General features: G+C 40.4%; 1 protein-coding gene across 2 annotated transcripts in view; it reads left to right on the plus strand.

Annotated features, from left to right (window-relative positions):
* LOC143988477 (uncharacterized) overlaps nucleotides 1-20,639 on the plus strand; it is a 328,901-nt gene that overhangs the window by 86,474 nt on the left and 221,788 nt on the right. For both annotated transcript variants that reach the window (XM_077488089.1, XM_077488090.1), the window contains one exon: nucleotides 16,165-16,237. In XM_077488089.1, coding sequence (XP_077344215.1) covers nucleotides 16,165-16,237 — 73 coding nt within the window. The remainder of the gene's footprint in view (nucleotides 1-16,164; nucleotides 16,238-20,639) is intronic.

Consider the following 20,639-nt stretch of genomic DNA (forward strand, 5'->3'; position numbering starts at 1 on the left):
AGAGTGCAGAAGATAAAATCTCTTGAGGACACATTAAAGAGGATTTTATTGAATGTTTTTCCTGACTCCAGTAGGTTACAGTGTCATGGAAAACATAGTTTTGAGTCTTCTGTTGGTCAAGAGCAGAGCATTGGAGAAGGCGCCCGCCTAAGTGAGGCATTTCGGAATATTTTAGTACTCGCCGCCCAGGGCTGTCAGCTTCCACATCTCATCGGCAGCCTCTGCATCATATGGTGGACGATTACCTTGGGGCCAAAACAGAAATGCAGAGCTTTCCAGCTGACGATCCACTGACTTACTGGGTCATGAGAATAGACCACTGGCCAGAACTTGCCCAGTATGCTATTCTTCCAATTTACCTACATTGGGATGAGGTGCCTCAGAGTACTTGATTTCCCCGCCTGAACCTTCCTCCCTCTTTTCAGTATGCTATTGAGTTGTTGGGCTGCCCTGCATGCAGAGTGCTTTCAGAACGGGCATTCAGTGCTGCAGGAGGTTTCGTTACTAATCATCGAATGCATTTGTCCACTCCGTGGACCGCTTGACTTTTATAAAAATGCATCAGTCCTGGATTACCAGCTATGAAGCCCCTGATGCCAATGTCACTGATTAAGTCTTTTTGGAATGTGGAATCTCTGCAGGACTTCAAGGCTGCCTAGCTTTTAGGGTGTTCAATCATCTGGAAGAATGTTTCATGGGCACAATTAACACCCAAAACCAATTTTTCTGCACCTGTTTGACAGGTGCATATCATTGCAATTTTTTACAGCAAGGCCAATTCTTGCTTTCATCAAGAGTACCTCTATAGGGTAACGGTGGGAAAGCACCACCGACACCCAAAGGCCAATTTTTATGCACCTGTTTGACAGATGCATATAATTGCAATCTTTTACAACAAGGCCAATTTTTGCTTTCATCAAGAGTACCTCTATAGAGTTTTGGTGGGAAGGTGCCACCGACACCCAAAGATCAATTTTTACTCACCTGTTACTTCTATCCAAAGTCAAAGTGACACCAGAATGTATCCTAGTGCACTGCATTGTGGCCTCATCATACATATTGGTTCCACAGCTGTTGCTGAGCAAAATAAAGGCAGCTTGCAGGGAAAATTTCATTTTCTTTTGGCTTTACAAATGCAATTATTGCTGTAGCAGATTCTATACACGGTTACAGATCTGCCACTTTGCAGGTAGACTATATATAGCACTATATTAGAAGGATTTTTTTATTTTTATGCTTTAAAAAACTAAAAAATCACTGCTGATTAAAAAATGTAGTTTGTCGCACCCTTAGCTAATTTTATGCATATTTTCTGGGAATGCCCATCAATTAAAGCTTATTGGCAAGCCATTGCCTCCTGTATAAGGTTGATCACGTCAATCTCTATCCCTGTGTTCATTGAGGTGTGTCTTCTACACTTAGTGGAGCCTCTGGCCACTACCAGGGCCATTCGGACCCCTCTTACCCTATTACTGTTTTATGCTAAAAAGCGCATTATTATTTCATGAAAGAGCTCTGTGTCACTGACTTGGAAAACATTGGTCAACAAGGCAGTACCCTTTTACAAGGCTACATACTTGAGCAGAGGTGCTCTTAACAAATGTGAGAAGGTTTGTGGGGGGTGAATGGCTTCCATGGACACAATATCAGATTGATCACACTAGAGCACAGCCCAGGATCCTTGGTAGGCATAGTAACTCGGAGAGGAGATTGTCTTGAAGGGCTAGAAATTAGAGAGTGGTCAAAGAACTGGCGCACTGCATATTTGGGGATGGGCAACTCTCCTTAATTGAACCATGTCACTAGGGGGCGGGGGGCAGTGGGGGGAGGAGAATGCCACCACTCCACGGAGGATATCTGCTAGATCATATGGGAAGTCGTGGAACTGTATACTAGGGTAGACTACCTCCGGCTGGAGGTAGGAATGTTCGTGTACCTATCTGGGCAAAGTTAGGGGGGGATACATCACAAGTTTTTGTGATACCTTTTATGTTGTACTATTTTCTGTACCGGTAAGTTTGTGCTCGGTTGTTGCCCACAATGTGTGGCTTGTTATAACATGTATTGTATGAAACGAAATAAAAAAATAATTAAAAAAAAATACGTTTTTCATAAACTTTTTTTATTGATACATGACCACAAGGGCAGGACAGGGACCCCTATAACTATTGTATGCCCAATTACTTGCATTTAAGACTTCAAAATAGGCACTTCTGATTTTTGACATTTGGGTTCCATTGACTTTAATGGGGTTCGTTATTCAGGTCCGAACTTTTGCGGTGTTCGAAAGTTCTGGTACGAACTGAACAGGGGTCACACCAGAAGGGTCCGGCCCATCCCTACTAAGGAGATGCCTATGCATGTACACTTCCATGTATGCCCTTAACTAAGCTGTGTGCATCCTTGAACCTTTCAGTATTACCTACAGGTAGCTTTAACTGAGTTCTGAAAGTTGCTAAAAAAAGGGTTACAATGTGATATTATTCATGAGCTTAAGAGAGCTTCAGTTGACTCTCAAGTCCTCCTTCTATAAGTCAGTAAAGCTCACAAATACTACTGTTGCTAAATGTGCTGACATTTTATAAGCATTATTTTGCTATGGGGCATAACCTATACAAACACCCACAAAATGTGGGCTTAGGCTCTATATTTCATTCAGAAGTACTTGCACCACTGATTGAAAAATATTCGTTATTGCACAGTGCTGCTTGACAACTCTTATTCATTCTTTTGTTTGTTCGTTCATTCCCCCGGTTCTATTCATCTATTTGTGAAATTCAGCAGAATGATATGAGTAAGTTACAGAAGTCTCAGGTCAGTTTTTTTTTCTAAAAAATAAAAATAAATACAGTCTGGAACTGTAAGTTGCTACAATACCCCAACACTACCCCTTAAAATTACACAAAAATAAACAAGCAGGCAAACAAATAAAAAATGGAAACTTTTTGATAAAACTCCTGATCCTTTGTGGTATGGCCTCCCATTTACAGCTACAAATGTGTTTTTCCCAGTGCCTTTTGAACTGATGTGGCGTTTCAGCACAATATTTAAATAAATTGTACTGCCTGACAAAATACAAATCTGTATGGACTTTTAACATGTAGGTATTTCATTTGTTTAAATTTGATTCCACTTTCATCTATTTAGGGGGTTTGTACATTGCCTAGATTAAAGCCGCTCTGGCTGGATGAAAAATAACCTCCATGTAGCGGAAAGCAGTCCTGGAAATCATTACATATCAGTTATACAGTTTTATGGCCCCTTGGCCTCTGTTATTTTTGATTAGTTGGAAGTGACTATTAAATAAAGGCTTTGTTTTTTTTTTTTATCCTGAGACTGTAGATCATGTATGTTACACCAAAATACAATGTACTCTAACTGCTTAATGAGCTAGGTTTACATTTTAACAAATAAGAAATGTTGTACATACTGAAAGTGCTGCAATGCTGAATACACTTGTATTTGACTGTATACACTATTTTTAATAAATAAAATTGACTTACAGAATCCATATGAAAACATTAAGGATCCTTTCACATGGCCGTAAAAAAATGAATGCAAAAACAAATGTAAATGAATGTAAAAATGGATGTAGACAGAAGTGAACTGAAGTGTAAACTGAGCTAAACTGATGTAAACTGAGCTGAACTGAAGATGGATGTAAAAACTGATGCAAACTGCTTTTTTCTGAGCACAATGAAAAGACCCTACATAAGTTTGTACATCCATATTCAGTTCAGTTCAGTTTACATCCATTTCTACTTCAGTTCAGTTTACTTCAGTTTACATCCATTTCTTGCCTAAAAATCAACATAAACAGAATGGATGTAAACGAATGCCATCTGTTTACATACGTTCAGATCCATATAAACTTAAAAGCATGCAGCCTTGTTTTGATGAATAAAAAGGTCCTGAATGGATGATAATCCATTTACATCAATTCACTCATAGACATACATTGTGGTTCAGTCTTGATCCATCTGACAGATGGATCTAGACCAGGGATATGCAATTAGCGGACCTCCAGTTGTTGCAAAACTACAAGTCCCATGAGACATATTAAGACTCTGAGAGCCACAATCATGACACCCAGAGACAGAGGCATGATGGGACTTGTAGTTTTGCAACAGCTAGAGGTCCGCTAATTGCATATCCCTAATCTAGACTAAACATGCTTGTGAAAGGGCCCTTAGGGGATATTTTAAAAATTGGACTAGGCCGAAAAAGGGTTTAATTTCTGTTTTGTTGAGTAATAACAGCAATTAGCAATACTCCGTTTTTTTTTTTTTGTTTTTTTTTATAAAGCACACAGCCTGGTATTTTTGTTGTCTTTGTTTTATACAGTGCCTTGCAAAAGTTTTCACCTCTTTTGACTTTTTACCTATTTTGTTACATTACAGCCTTTAGTTCAGTGTTTTTTTTAATCTGAATTATATGTGATGGATCAGAACATAATAGTCTAAGTTGGTGAAGTAAAATTAGCAAAATATATACATAAAACTATTTTTCAGAAATAAAAAACTGATAATTGGCATGTGCCTATGTATTCACCCCTTTTGTTATGAAGCCATAAAAAGCTCTGGCGCAACCAAGTACCTTCAGATGTCACATAATTAGTGAAATGATGTCCACCTGTGTGCAATCTAAGTGTCACATGATCTGTCATTAAATATACACACCTTTTTGAAAGGCCCCAGATCCTGCAACACCTAAGCAAGAGGCACCACTAACCAAGCACTGCCATGAAGACCAAGGAACTCTCCAAACAAGTAAGGGACAATGTTGTTGAGAAGTACAAGACAGGGAGGTTATAAAAAAATATCCAAATCTTTGATGATCCCTAGGAGCACCATCAAATCTATCATAACCTGCCAAGAGATGGCCACACACCAAAACTCACAGACCATGCAAGGAGGGCTTTATTCAGAGAGGCAGCACAGAGACCTAAAGTAACCCTGGAGTAGCTGCAGAGTTCCACAGCAGAGACTGGAGTAATTGTACATGGGGCGACAATAGGCCGTACGCTCCATGGAGTTGGGCTTTATGGCAGAGTGGCCAGAAGAAAGCCATTACTTTCAGCAAAAAACAAAATGGCACATTTTCAGTTTGCGAAAAGGCATGTGGGAGACTCCCAAAATGTATGGCGGAAGGTGCTTTGGTCTGATGAGACTAAAATTTTACCTTTTGGCCATCAAAGAAAACGCTATGTCTGGCGCAAACCCAACACATCACATCACCCAAAGAACACCATTCCCACAGTGAAACATGGTGGTGGCAGCATCATGCTATGGGAATGTTTTTCAGCAGTCGGAACTGGGAAACTGGTCAGAGTTGAGGGTAAGATGGATGGTGCTAAATACAGGGATATTCTTGAGCAAAACCTGTACCACCCTGTGTGTGTTTTGAGACTAAGACGGCGGTTTACCTTCTAGCAGGACAATGATCCCAAACACACTACTAAAGCAACACTGGAGTGATTTAAGGAGAAACATGTAAATGTGTTGGAATGGCCTAGTCAAAGCCCAGACCTCAATCCAATAGAAAATCTGTGATCAGATTCAGCCCCGGAAGATTTGGCTGCTCTGCTGAATGACTGGGCCATTTTTTGCGATTCAGCACTGTGTTGCTTTAACTGACAATTGCACGGTTGTGCGATGCTGCACCCAAAAAAAAAGTGTCCCTTTTTTCCCCACAAATAGAGCTTTCTTTTGGTGGTATTTGATCATCTCTGTGTTTTTTATTTTTTGCGCTATAAACAAAAACAGAGCAACAATTTTGAAAAAAAACACAATATTTTGTACTTTTTGCTATAATAAATATCCCCATTTTTTTTGAAAAAACACATTTTTTCTCAGTTTAGGCCAATATTTATTCTTCTACATATTTTTGGTAAAAAAATCGCAATAAGCGTATATTGATTGGTTTGTACAAAAGTTATAGCGTCTACAAAAAGGGGATAGATTTATAGCATTATTATTGTTATTATTATTATTATTACTAGTAATAGTGGTAATCTGCAAAGTATGTTCAATTCGGGTTAACTGTTACTTACGCTATAATAGTCAATCAATAGATTAAGTGTATTCATCCCTAAACAGGTGTGTGTATTTATTGCCATATCCCACAGCCAGGTGAAAGGTATTTCTCACTTGTGTTGTAAATTGTGCTTGCAGTAATTTTATTCAACCAGGTATACCGGGGGCTGAGGTTGTTCTTGGAGTCGAGGCTCAGAATAGTGAACCCAAAATTTAACCAGCGGCTCCCTCAGAGGTGGTACTAGACTTTCAATTAGGGTTGAGCTTAAAGTTCAGGTGAGTGTGCCCCCAAAATCTTCTGCTGCAGCAGATAGAAGTTATTCAGTTAGTGGAGTATTTACATTTTTTCCAATTTTTTTTCTTTTTTCCATGGAATGTCCCTAAAAAATTCATACTAGATCCATATCTAGGATAAGGGTCTTTTATGCATTTTTAGGAGAGACCTTTAAGGATGTGGCATTCATTTTTAAGGTGAGCCTCACATGAAAAAAGTCCCACCATGTAAATCCAATGTTAATCACAATAAGTGATGCCTGACAACCTACTGACGTAAACGCGACAACCCCCTCCCGCTGGTGATAATTCCTGCTAGACCTTTGCCACAAATAAAAGTTTCCAGCTGGCTGCTAAATGTAAAAAAACTGGGCAGATCGTGGTTGATTTACTAAAGCTGTAGAGTGCAAAATCATCAGCTTCTAATTTCAACTTGTTCAATTAAGCTTTGACAAAGAAAGCATGGAAGCTATTTTTTTATGCAAAACTGCACCAGATTTTGCACTCCCCTGTTTTAGTAAATCAACCCCATGATGTCATTAACCAAATATGGTCATGAGTCCCTCTGGTCACTAAGCAGGCTGGCAATCGGGAATGTCATTTAGCCGCAATAAGTGTCACTTTTGCTGGAGTAAATCATACAGGTATACCTCTTTACATGCAGGATTAAGTCGTCTCCCAAGCATGTTATTTAAAGGAATTGTGTATTTTTTTTTAAATTTCCTTTAACCTCCCTGGCGGTACGATTATTTCAGATTTTAGGTGCTGAAAGCGGTACAATTATTTTGCATGAAAATTTGGTGTTTTACATTGTAGGCCTGTAATTCTTAGGAATAACTCACTTAAATCTGTCCAAATCAGAGTCTAGCAGACATCCCGGTATGATAAAGTTTGAAAAATGAAATCATAAATTATAATATAATAACTATAAATAATTATACCAAATAATAATATAATAATAATAAAAATTATTCAATAATGTAATCAAATCAAAAACACTGACATTTGCTCAGTTGCAGAATTGTCCCTGCCATTACTTTTCAGTATTTGATGACGGATCTCCCCACAAATCGCTATCCCTCAATTCTGAGAGTGATTCTAATTTATTATCTCTGTTTTGTAGCTGGTCTAAAATAATTTTTGATGTAAAGGGACAGTTTTGGTTGCTATGGACAATCTCCAGTTTCCAGGCATAAAGAACAGTTTTTATGTTATAAAACTGCATGCAGAACACTGAACAGAACACTAGGGACAAAGAGAATGTGAAATAAGTATATACAGCAATGTAATCTGTAAGATTACATTATACTGTATGTATACTGTGTGTTTCACTTTTTGAATTTGGCGCCGTTCTCCGTCCCCGTGCGTCGCAATGCTCGCAGGGAACGGAGCTCAGCTCCGTGATAGATCGAGCAGAGGACGGCTCGCTCATACAGTGGAGGGACATCGCTGGATCCAGGGGACAAGGTAAGTAAACTCTCCCTGCATTCAGCGATGCGGTCCCGAGTCTGGCTCGGGGTTAACGCTTTTGGTATAAAATCTCCACCCCAAGCCAGACTCGGGAATACCGCCAGGGGGGGTTAAGCGTTATTAAAAGAGCCGCTCCACACTTAACCGTATTTTGTTTTTATTTGTTTTTTGCAATGGTACATGTCCCCCATGGCAGTGTCTAGTCACCCTTGCCAATTTTTACTAAAAGCTTGCAAATTGGTCTAGAAAAAGGACAGGTCACTTATCACTACTTACCATGAGTTGTGATTAAAGATTCTATGCTAAAAACATAATTTGGTATAGTTTGTCAATGGAAATTGCATGGCACACATCTAGTTCATTTAGTTCATCTATTATGTTCTGTTTTGCCCAACACTAGGCTAAAATTTCAGAATAGATGAGTCAATCCACTGTGTATTATAAAAAATTTCCAAGTTTTTTTATTCTGGAAAATACCATACTCAGTTTCTTTTTTGCTGCTGATCTCCTCTATCCTTTTCCATAGCCATTGTCCTTTTAAAGTATATGTAAAATGAGAAATGCAATAACCAAATGTATTTGCTTTTTTAAAATTTTCCTCTTTTGGCTATAAATATCAAATACCTGTTGATCCTGCTAGCAGCCTCAGCTTCTTGGATGAACCCGACAATGAAAACCACATGCTACTTTCTGGTTTTGCGTTGTCATGTCATCCAGTGATTTACCTGCATAAATGTACAGGATGCAGTACGGACTCATGACTTCCTGTACACTGTTGTGATTAGATCGACAGACGATTATTACTGTCAATATAGCAGCCTTGTAAACAATCACCTTGTAAAACAACCCATTCAGTTTGAAATAGAAATGAAAGGTAAAACATTTCTGTACAGACAGAAAAAAAAGATAAAGACCCCTTTTTCCACTTTTTTTTTTATAAATGATCACATTCCCTCTGTTCTCAGCTGAATAAGAGCTGGGGGGATTAGAAGCAACAGTACACTGAGATTCCCAGTGAATTGCTGTGCGGGCGACGTGCAAGGACAAGTCTGATCATTGAAGGAGATCTGGCTCAGTTCCCAGCATAGCTAGAGAACTGACCATGGTGTGCTTTCCTGCTTGGTGTGATCAGTTTTTAAAAGGAAAGCAGAGGGACTGGCAGGATCACCAGCAGTCACAAAGGAAGCAATACAAAAAGAACAGGACACTTTCTCATACAAGTACATGGTACAGAAGGCACATATCAGGAATATGAAATGTTGGGGTAACAAACACCTTAAGCACACCTGTTAACTCTGCCCCTATCCATCTGAGTTTTTGGAGAAAGTAACCCAGCACTCACATGACCAGAAATTATAAATGACAGGAGACAGTTTGCTCTTGTCATGAGGGAGCCTGGAGAGTGAACATTGCTGTCCAGTATGCACCACCACTCCACATATCAGTGATCTGAGCAGGATCTGGAGCACTGAGTTCAGAGGTGCCAACAGTCAGAGTCACCTAGTTGCAGAGCAGAGGGTGGGTTAATTGCTGTGTGTCACCAAATGGTGAGCTGCAATATCACTGGGACTGGTGAGCTGCTCCTGCGAGCATTTATTATCTACTAGAGAGGAACTGACCATGAAGCCATCTAGTTGCCCTATTGTTGCCTGCAGGCTTGACTGGGACTATTCTCATGCACCAATGGTAAAACCGGGTCCCAACACTAGCCAGCTAAAGAGTTAGGTCTAAAGACTATAACTTTACAGCTGTTACACAGAGACCTTCGCCTATTGCTTATGCTAAGTAGGACCTTTTAGGGGACATTACACCATACCCTAGCAAATGACCAAGAGGCTCCTTTAAGAGTAGCGCTACACCTCTGTTACTGATACTCCATATTTCATTGCTATTCAGGCTAGACAGCTCTTATGCCCTGTGCACACGGTCGGACATTCCGACGACAAAATCCGTCGGATTTTTTTCCGACAGATTTTGGCACAAACTTGTCTTGCATACATACAGTCACACAAAGTTGTCAGGAAATCCGATCGTTCAGAAAAAGGTGACGTACAACACATACAACGGGACTATAAAGAGGCCAGTAGCCAATAGCTTCCGTCTAGTAATTTATTCTGAGCATGCTTGACACATTGTCCGTCGGAATTGTCTACACACGATTGGAATTTAAACAATTGGATTTTGTTGTCGGAAAATTTTAGATCAGGCTCTCAAACTTTGTGTGTCAGAAAAAGTCCAATGGAGAGCACATACGATCAGATTTTCCGACAACACGATCCGAGCGCACATTTTCCATCAGAAAGTCTGATCGTGTGTACAGGGCGTAATACTCCATTTTGATTGCTCCACATTACAGCTGCTTATGCCTGAGAACACTGCATGGTTGTTTACATTCTGGAAGCCTAGATTTGGGTATATGTTTATAGATATAAAGATATTTTAGTATTTTACTTCTTCTGCATTAAAAGTTTTGCAAACCTGACTTGTGGTAGCATTCCACTTATGATGTACAGTTTTAGAGAGATACCTTCTGGGGGGGGGGGGGGCTGGCCTGTACTGGGATGCTGAACATGATTTAGGATGGGTTCATACTGCTGTGGCTCACAGCAGGGGTCCAGCATGTCCCTGTTCTCCGTTTCAGGGACAAATCAGGCCCAAATTTTTGGCTGGATTTGGACCTAAAACAGACCAGAAGACACACAGACACACATTGCAAACCAATCCGCAGCCGTCCTGGAGCTATGTGAACCGACTCCTTTAAGAGCCGGTCACAACCTCCTGACATGCGAATTGGATGCAGCGAAACCCACATCCAGTTCGCACTAGTGTGAACCCAGCCTGAAAAGACCGTGTTGTACTGATGAGCAGAGCTTCTTGTGTTGTTTTGAGCTGCCCATAAAGACAAAGGCTGTCATTATTTTTTTGTTTTGTTTTGTTTTTGCTGAATAAAGAACATTTTAATTTGGATCAAACTGTCTCCCAGCCACCTGTGTTCCCTCTGATCCTGACACCGCCAATCCAAAAAGAAGGAGATCTGGATGCAATAAATAAAATAGAAGGTCTTAGAAGAAGACAACAAAGAAATGAATTACTGTGATGGGGTAAATTACAGTCTGGAAAAAAACAGGGCCAATCAATGGACTTGATGGGGACATTCACATTGACAATGATAAGCACATAACAGTGACCCTTATGAGTGTGTTGGTATCCTCTACAATAATTGCAGGTATTGTTGCAATAGATTCCACATTCGCTTTGGCATAACTGGCACTCGTTATGTTTTACATTTTACACTTGTAGCTACACAGCAATATCTGTTCAATCTCCAGCCTAAATAGAGTCCTTAAGAGCAACATCAATAAATTGTTCCCTAATTAGTAATTTATTTAAAGACTATCTGCAGTGTTAAGCAATGAAACCAGTAAGAGGTTTTCCTCTTGAATAAATTACATTATCATCTTTGTCTGCCATTCTGAATAGTCATGAAGCACAGAAGGAGGTTAATGCTGTTGGTTAGAACCCATCATCATGATATAAGTAATATAGACATGAAGTATAAGATGTTAGTCAATACCACAAGCAGGCAATTGTTACCTATTTGACATAGAGTGATCATGTAACAAATTTCCCATACTACAGTCCATATCGATATATGTTTAATGTTTACAACAACAACAAACCGACACATAGATGTCTACTAAAGTGGATTTAAACCCAATCAAAATCTCACATAAGTTTTAACAAGTTAATGTAATTTCAAACACTATAAGCTTTTATTATCTGAGGTTTCTGCTATAAAGGTCCTTGTAGAGATATTTCTTGAATGGGAAGACAAGTGTTTCTAAGCAGAGAATATTAGAAGATACTGTTCTGACACACATTGTACAGGTATGATCCACTGTTGTCATTATCGGGAAGCAGACCCTGAGTAAGGATGTTTAGCTGACGTTAATGCAAGTGTAAGTGGGCAGGAATTGGCTGAAAGAGGCTTGAGTAGATGAGCAGCAGTGAGATCCCAAAAAGGAGAAAACAGTGGGGGTTATTTACTAAAGGAAAATCCACTTTGTACTGCAAGTGCACTTGGAAGTAAAGTCGCTGTAGATCCGAGGGGATGATAAAATCAGCAGAGCTTCCCCTCATGTCAGATCTACCCCTTAGATTTAGAGCAACTGCACTTCCAAGTGAACTTTCAGTGCAAAGTGGATTTTCCTTTCGTAAATAACACCCAGTGTTTTGTGATGCAAAATAGCAGTTGTTCATGATGCACAATGCTTTGGCAAATTAAATATAATTTAGTTAGGGTTTAGAAAGGGGTTTAAATAGGACATGTACCAAAGAAGCTGTGTCCAAAAAAGGCAAGCCATTTTGGCTGGGGTTCATCTTTTTACCATTACTGATTTACAACACGTAGGTAGGCTTTTCCTTACCCATGTCAGAGCTGCTCCCCTGATAGCTAGCGTTTTGATGGCTGGTGGGGGAATATCCAAGAAGCAGTGGGAGAGGTTTAAGAAGTACAGATCCACAGAATAAATAAAGCAGAAGCTGGGAGATGCATGCACTGCAGGTCTTCAGGTACAGCTTCCTCTATAGCAAACAGCACGGTAGTGAAATAACCAAATTTCATGCCAAATCTCCTATGTTTAGCAATCACAGTGCCTCTCAAGGAGCAGATATACAGCTATGAGGTTTAAGGCACAGGCATGCATAGGTGTAATGCCGCGTACACAAGACCAGACTTTTCGACGGACTAGGTCCGACGAACTTTCTGAACAAGCAGACTTGGCCACACACAACCGGACTAAGTCCGTTTGAAAGTCTGTTCGTTTTGAACGTAATGAAGTAAATGGGACTAAACAAGGAAGTTCAATAGCCAGTAGCCAATAGCTGCCCTTGCGTCGTATTTGGTCCGTTGGACTAGCACACAGACAAACGGTTTTCCCAATTTTTTTAGTCCATCGGATAGATTTGAAACATGTTTTATTTCTAGGTCCGTCAGACTTTTGGGAAAAATAAGTCCGCTGAAGCCCACACACGATTGAATTGTCCGACGGATTCCGGACCAAGTCTGCCGGGAAGTCCGATCGTGTGTACGCGGCATAACTGTGCATCGTAATGCAATGCATATGGGTTGGAGCTGCGCTGCTTTGGGCTGTCATTCAAAATGAATGGTGGTGTAAAGTGCTTATGCGTGTAACATGTATTAATAAGCATTTTGGTAACAATCACAGCTCACTCAAAGCTTTGATTCATTATTAGAATCTTAGTGTATTAAAGTGATTGTAAAGTCTCATATTTTTCTATAAAAATAATACAAATTTTATACTTACCTGCCCTGCGCAGTGGTTTTGCACAGGGCAGCCCAGATCCTCCTCTTCTCTGGTCCCTCTTTGGTGCTCCTGGCCCTTCCCTCCTGTCAAGTGCCCCTCACAGTAAGCAGCTTGCTATAGGGGCACCCGACTCGAGCTGCAGCTCTGTGTGTCCACTCTCTCTCCTGATTGGCTAACTGACTTTGATTGACAGCAGCGGGAGCCAATGGAGCTGCTGCTGTATCTCAGCCAGAGGAGGCACTGATGGACATCGCTGGACAGAGATGGGGCTCAGGTAAGTATTAGGGGGGCTGAGGGGGGCTGCTCCACACAGAAGGCTTTTTATCTTAATGAACAGAATGCATTAAGATAAAAAAAAACCTTCTGCCTTTACAACCACTTTAAGCACTGTTTCGAAAATTATTGGATAGCCAGTTGCACAAATATTGGGTTTCTTTTTTTCTGGCTTAAGAAACTGTGAAAGAGGAAACCCATTGATCAATTAATGACAGAAAAAAGCCATTAAGTGATTGATTCCTAAACTGTTGCCCTAGGCAAACCTTGCTGTGATGGATCAGTAGGATAAGGGTTATAGCAGGGTTGACCAAGATTCAGGTTCTGTACTCTCAGGCTGCCAGCGAATATTTCCCTAGACGCAGATTACAGATAGCTTAAAAGAACACTAGGAAATCATTTTTGTATGTCTTTATGACATTTAATTTAATACATGTTAATTTAATAATTCCAAAAACTAAAATGTATTTATTTTTTTGACAATACCTGCTTAAAGGAAACCACTGAATATCATTTGCATGCACTTGGATATCTGTGCTGTGCATTGCAGGGACAAGGTCGTGCTCAAGTCGAAAAGGCTGAAATGTGCCCCACCATGAGCTGTGAACTTCTTCAGCAGCATAGGTTGCAGGTTCTGCCCTTTTTATACCCTATTCTGCCAAAACGAGAGAACGTCACCAGCATACCACGGATCTCCAGAATGGGTCCAAAGCTTTATTTAGCATCAGCGATTGCATTATTAAAGCAGAAGCAATGTTTCAGAGCCTCGCAGGACTGCTTCATCAGGCATTTGATGATCACATGTCTGATGAAGGGGTCCTGTATGGCTCAAAACGTTGCTTCTGCTGTAATAATGTGATCGCTGAATAAAGCTTTGGACCTATTCTGGAGATCCATAGAGTGCTGGTGATGTTCTCTCACTCTGACTGTCTTCGGTTCCAGCTGATGGATGCTGCAGCACCCGCTTACACATACAGCCATTTCTACAGGAACGCGCGCGTTGGGAATTGTGCATTGGAACGTTCTGTAAAAACACCCAATGTGGCCGTCTGTAAGTGTCATGGCCCAGACAAGAATATTTTCATAAACATTTTAACAATTTCAGTACACGTCTTCCATTATTTTAACAATACTCAATAATACAATAATCGGTATATGCTTACTTTGGGGATTATTTAGCTTCTTCTTCCATGCCATACACAAAGCTGCATTGTCTGCATACCAAATTAGCATGATACGGTTCCATGCGGCCATGTCTTTTAAAAAAGGGTCAGGGACTTTTTCTTTGCTTCTCCCGCAGGTACAGCAGCCCATTCAAATGTAAGGGATGCTGTGTCTGTGCAAATGAAGCATGCAGGACCTACTATAGTGTGAACCTATTCTAAATCAGGCCCCTTTTTACATATTTATTTTAATATATATATATATAAACCCACTATGTTTTACAACCAACCATACATCAGCTATGAACAATTTTATAAAATGCAGACTTTATATACTGTATATTATACAGTATAAGAAATACTATTGCCCCATGATGTATCCATTGCCAGAGAGGCAAGCATTTTTGAAGTGTGATACCTTTCCAAAGTACATATTCACATTGCCTGACTATGTTTGGTACTGTTGGTTAGCTGTGGGTACTATATGTAGGATATTCACATCTGTACAATATGGATATTCTTGAAAGGAAAAGCTGGGATTCTCATTATCAAAATGTTGTACTTGTACCTTTTACAGGTAGAATAATTTGCAAAATTAGCGTAGAGATGAATGAGTTATTTAGGAACATAGACAGTTTAAAGATAAGTAATTTTACCAAATCTCTCTGCTGTAGCCTGGGGTGCGCCAGTGGTGTCACTTGGGTTGCAGGCAACATACAAAAAGAATCCAAAGCAGATTGGTAAGGTATAATGGTAAAAAAGAACTGGCAAACAGCTTAATACATAGATGAGATTCATACATGGGAACCATTTTACCTGACGAAATTATTTTTTTCTGTCTACTCAGTCTTAAAAATGACACAGCCCAGCCATACAGCACAGCCAGCTTGATGACACTACTTTCTTTGTCATAGTTATAAACTGTAGAAGGGGTACAGTGATGTCCTCTTTCTCCCAGCCTGCTGACTGGAGAATCAAAGTGTACTATGGCATCTTTCTAATGGATTTGAGCTCTCCTTCTATGTTCATGCTTTTTGTTAACAATTTGCATGCAACACACCAGATTGGTTCCTAGTTCTGCCCCTCGCTCTTCCAGTCTGAGTGCTGTTGAATAGGAGGATTTTGCCACCTCCCCACCTTGTTGTTGGTTGTTTGGATGCTGGTGGCCAGGGAAACAGTGTATTTGGTTGTTGGGGTGTGGGCGGATACCTGCCACACAACAAAGAACGAAGCTATGCAGCAGGGACCACCAACAAAGGGAGCAGGGTCTGTTTTAAGTCCTATTCGGTATTTGTGATCAGACAAGACCCAGGATGTAAGAAAGATAGGTAGTTCTACCTTTATGTAAGGAGTGAACAGAGCTTACAGTTATACAGTACAGTGCCAGAGAAAATGAAGACTGCTGGACTGAGTATGCAGATCTGTCTACAGTCTGACAAGTCTGTTGACATGCTGATGGGAGCTCTACTGTGGGTAATAGATGCGATTGCTGTATATTCTAAAAGTGGAGTGTGCTGAGTGTATTCTTGTACACGGCGGTGTGCTGAGTGTATTAGGGTGCATAGAGTTATAGAATTAATATATAATACAGTGTTTCATAATGCAATTTTTTTTCTCATTTAGGTAATCATGTAATCTCATGGTCTCTTATTGGTGAATATGAAGAAAAGATGAATTCATACAAATATATACAAGAGTAAGTGCATCATCCTTATTGTTTAGTGTATTGTCATAGCAGCCACCCTTTCTCAGAAGCCTGCTTCTGTATTAATCAATTTATATAAATCGGGTATAAGGGAGTAGAGAATCACTGTAGTAATCACGGGAAGTGACTTCATAATCTCTAACTTGTCCAATTAAAGTACGCCTTGCTTTAAGAAAGTGGCAATCCTTGGATCTGGATCGGGATTTCCTTCACAGGTGCTTTAAAAAATGACTAAAAGCAAAACTTTTTTATTCGCTTTTTTTGTTCCTCTGTTGGGGAAATTAACCATTTCTATTTGTCACGTTTGCTGTTACCACGGAAAGTGAAAGTGACGCAAATCCAACATTTTTGGCCCACTAGAACATGGTGGCACTAGTTCTAGGCCCCTAATGACAATAAAAGTCTCCCTGACATTAGAAGAATTTCCTCCATTTTCCTGTTTAGAGTAATGGGAAATCTCCCCAGCTATGATTAAAGTGGAACTTTAGGTAGTAAATTAAAATGGGAGAACAGGCAGGATTTTTTTAATGCAGAAGAAACATGATTTGTCTCTTCTGCATTAAAATTACATAATTGCCTGTCCACCCCTGTACAGTGAGCATGCGTAGCTCACTGTAGAAATTCAGCAATGTCGAAGCCAACAGAATTACTGCGCATGAACAAGAGTGGCATCTTTCCCACTGTGAAAGGGGGTAGTTAGGTCTCATGGTAGATGCGTTTTATACAGTGAATCCAAGGCAGACAGGAACTATATTTAAGGCCCTGGTTTTAAAACAGCAAAAAGCAAAACAACATTCCACCACAAAGTTTTCCATGCAGGGGATCTTCACCAGTTTCAGTAGAACACAAACACTGGAAAATGCAGAGCCACCTGGCTCATGAGTTCACTCAACTTCGACTGCAGTACCGCACTGCACATCCTACCAGTCTCTGTGACTGTGTTGTCCAGTTTTCCTGGCTACTTTAGACATAGCGCCCCGCTGCTTGGCCCACTTCTAGCCTATGGATTGGGGTTCTCCTGACACCCCAATGGGAGACAACCTGACTCCTTGTCAGGGCTGGGCTTAGCCCTTCCGTCTCAGAGCTCTATGCTCAGCTGTCAGTTATTTGCCAGTACTCTTCATTCCACAGTTACTCACCTGGTCTTCATTTCCTGCTCATCAGCTAGCCCTGCTGGCTATGTAAACTGCCTGGATCAGATCTCCGGTGCCTTGGCCTGTTCAACATATTCGGATACTCCCTGCTGTGTTTTCCTGTTAAAGACTTTTGCCTGGCTGACTTCCCTTCTGGTTCCTGATCCTGTTTACTGCCTCTACTATGCTAATCTCTGGATTCCTGTTTCACTGGCTCATTCCGACTACTAACTCTGGTTACCGAACCCTGGCTATGTTTTGACTATCTTTCCTCTGTTTGTACCATTCTATCATATTATTAAAAAGTGTGTTGTTTTTACTGCACTTCTTTCTCAGTCTGATTTATGGTTCCTGACACTCATGGAACTGAGACTCTGTCTCTTGGATTCTGGTTGGGTTGTCTGACCCCTCGATGGGACCTTCCGTCTCCTCACTGGGAGCTCTGAGCTATCCTCAGACCTGAGTATATAATGACCCTGCATACCTGTGTACTCAACCAGGTTGCAGATGTCTAGAAAAATAAAATAAAACGTTTTGCCTTTAGTTCATTTTTTTTTATTATTATTTGTAATGCAAGAATGCAATTGACAATAAGAGTGGCCACAACATTTGGCCAATAAAGCAAGAAAATAATAGCAATGTACATTTTGTTAGTACAGCTTGGTGACAAGCTGGCAGTGCTGGGCCCAGTGGAGAATAGTAAAAAGCACTTGGATGGATGGTGGTCAGTACAGTAGTTAAGAGGTAGAGGAAATGGGAGAGGCCTCAGTCAATATATTAAAAAACATATTACGTGCTAAGTGGGGGGTAGCAAGTCAATGGGAGGGTCATTGGTTAATAATCTAGTTTGGTACCACTGGGTGTATTGGAAATATTGTACTATAGGTTGTTAAAGTGGAGTTGTTCCACCCAAAAGTGGACCTTCCACTTATACGCTTCCTCCCCTCCTCCAGTGTCACATTTGGCACCTTTCAGGGGGGAGAGGGGAAGGGAACCTGTCTTTGACAGGTCCCCTTCCAGAAAACTGGCCGCGGCCCTATCTCCTGGAAGTTTGGCCCCCCTCCTGCTTCCTCTGCCGCCAGACCAATTAGAAGGCTTCACACATGTGCAGTAGGGAACCTGCTTTACTGCTTGGTTCCCTTACCAGGAATGGCTACAGCAGCACCTGGGAGTCGATCCAAAGATCAGCTGGGATGCTGAATTCGCAGGCTCCCTGGACAGGTAAGTGCCCTAATATTAAAAGTCAGCAGCTGCAGTATTTGTAGCTGCTGACTTTTATTTTTTTTTCACCCAGGCTGGACGTCCTCTTTAAGTATCAAGGTTTAAATAAAGTATTCCCAAACTTCAAAGAAATTTTGGACACATGAGTCCTTACATAAGGAGGCCTAAACCCATTCCATGCAGAAAAAATAAGACTATTTATATATGAACAGAGAAGTGGTTAGTTCACTTTGAATACATTTCAATTTCTTGGCATTTATGGCTCATATTGTATCTAAGGGAAATTCCCAAAACATTGCCTATAGAGGAGGGATGGGTGGGAGGAAAAAGGTTAGAAAACACTACGGGGTTGATTTACTAAAACCAGTGCAACATCCAGTGCAGCTCTGCATGCAAATCAATCAGCTTTCAGGTTTTTTTGTTTTTTCAAAGCTTAATTGAACAAGCTGAAGTTAAAAGCTGATTGGCTACCATGCAAAGCTGCTTCAGATTTTGCATTCTCCCATTTTAGTATATCTACCCCTGTGTGTAAGATGTCACTTAAAGTCCAATGCTTTTTGGCCTGTCAACTACCTGCATATTAATAGGGTGAGAAACTGTGTGATCTGTCAGACTTAAGGTAGTTTTTGACCCTTTAAATTAACTCATTAATGGCAGTTCCCATAGACCAGTTCCTTTAAGGTCTTATCCCAAATGTAACCAAACTCCTCCCATATGTATTGTCATATGGAGAGCCCAAGATCCGCTGCTTGTAAAAGTAAATAGTCTTTATTGGCCTCTCAAAAACAAGAAAATAGTTTTCTTTCAAAATAAAGGCAAAAGTCCATAGTCCTGGTATACTGAAGAACATGCATAATGACTCAATGTCAGTACCACGGTCTCAGGCTTAGGGTTCCAATTTGTTTCAGGGTGTAAGTCAAGTTGCAGGATCTCAGGAAACTGAGTCTCGGTAGCCACACAGCCCACACAATTTCAGGTCCCTGTAATCAAGGTTTGGATGCTCTTTCTCACCCAAAGCCTTCCCAAGCCTTCAAATTTCAGGTCCCAAATGAGGATTTACCAATTCTGGGAGAACTGTAAATCAGTCCTCTCCTCTCCAACTGGGCTACCCTAGAACCACTCACCCTGCATGAGTGAGAACCCCTGAGTACTCAAATAGGCTCTTGAACCTTAAAAGGACTACTACTCAAATACATCTCCCATTCAGGTCTAATCCTAGAGTCATATACAGAGTAGATTTACAGTTTACTTGAACCAAACCATCCACTCTAAAGAAAGAATTCTGTATGATTTAATTTACCAAATTCAGATTTAACTTGACAACCCGTCCAGGATAACGCATGTAATAAAGTTACTAATTAATTACATACTATATACATTATACAAAAATGTAATGTGACTCATAGATCATTTTACTATTGCACATATAGAGTATATGTCATGACTTGAGTAAAAAAAATTGTATTTACTATGTGCTCTAGGGTCAATCAATATCTTTTAAAAAAAGTGTTTTTCTGGTGCAGCAACAAAATTAAATTAAGTTTGCTAAGGCATTGTGTATCATAAACATTTCCTGTTTTTCATCATTTATTTGATCTTAGTGTTGCAGAGCCACATCTTGTCTACATACATGTGCTCCAGTGAGGGCTATATGGCATTTTTCAGGGTATGTTTTCTGATGGTAATAATAGTGAGCCATGTATGTGTAATGTGTGTTGATATGACCATTTTCGCCTTCCATCAGAAGCTCATGTGACAATATGACAATGTGACAATGCAAGAGCACAGCTTGGAGATGGTGACAGGGTGTTGTTACTCTAGAACAGTAATTGCCTGACTAATGAGTATGCATAAGCTATGACTGTGGGACAGCTGAGGAAGTAGAGAATCACTGTAGTAGTCACTGCTACAGTGACTGCCTCTGTTTCCAGGGTCCTGTTCAGATTGGCTACTCTGCCGCATTAGCGTCAGGATCACCTGGGATCAAACTGCAGATTTAATTACTGAAAATGTAACAGAAGAATTCAAATAGGATAAAA

This window comes from Lithobates pipiens, unplaced genomic scaffold (genome assembly GCF_037356315.1).
Source record: "Lithobates pipiens isolate NorthernLeopardFrog02 unplaced genomic scaffold, aLitPip1_a1.2 Scaffold_18, whole genome shotgun sequence".
Lineage (NCBI taxonomy): Eukaryota > Metazoa > Chordata > Amphibia > Anura > Ranidae > Lithobates > Lithobates pipiens.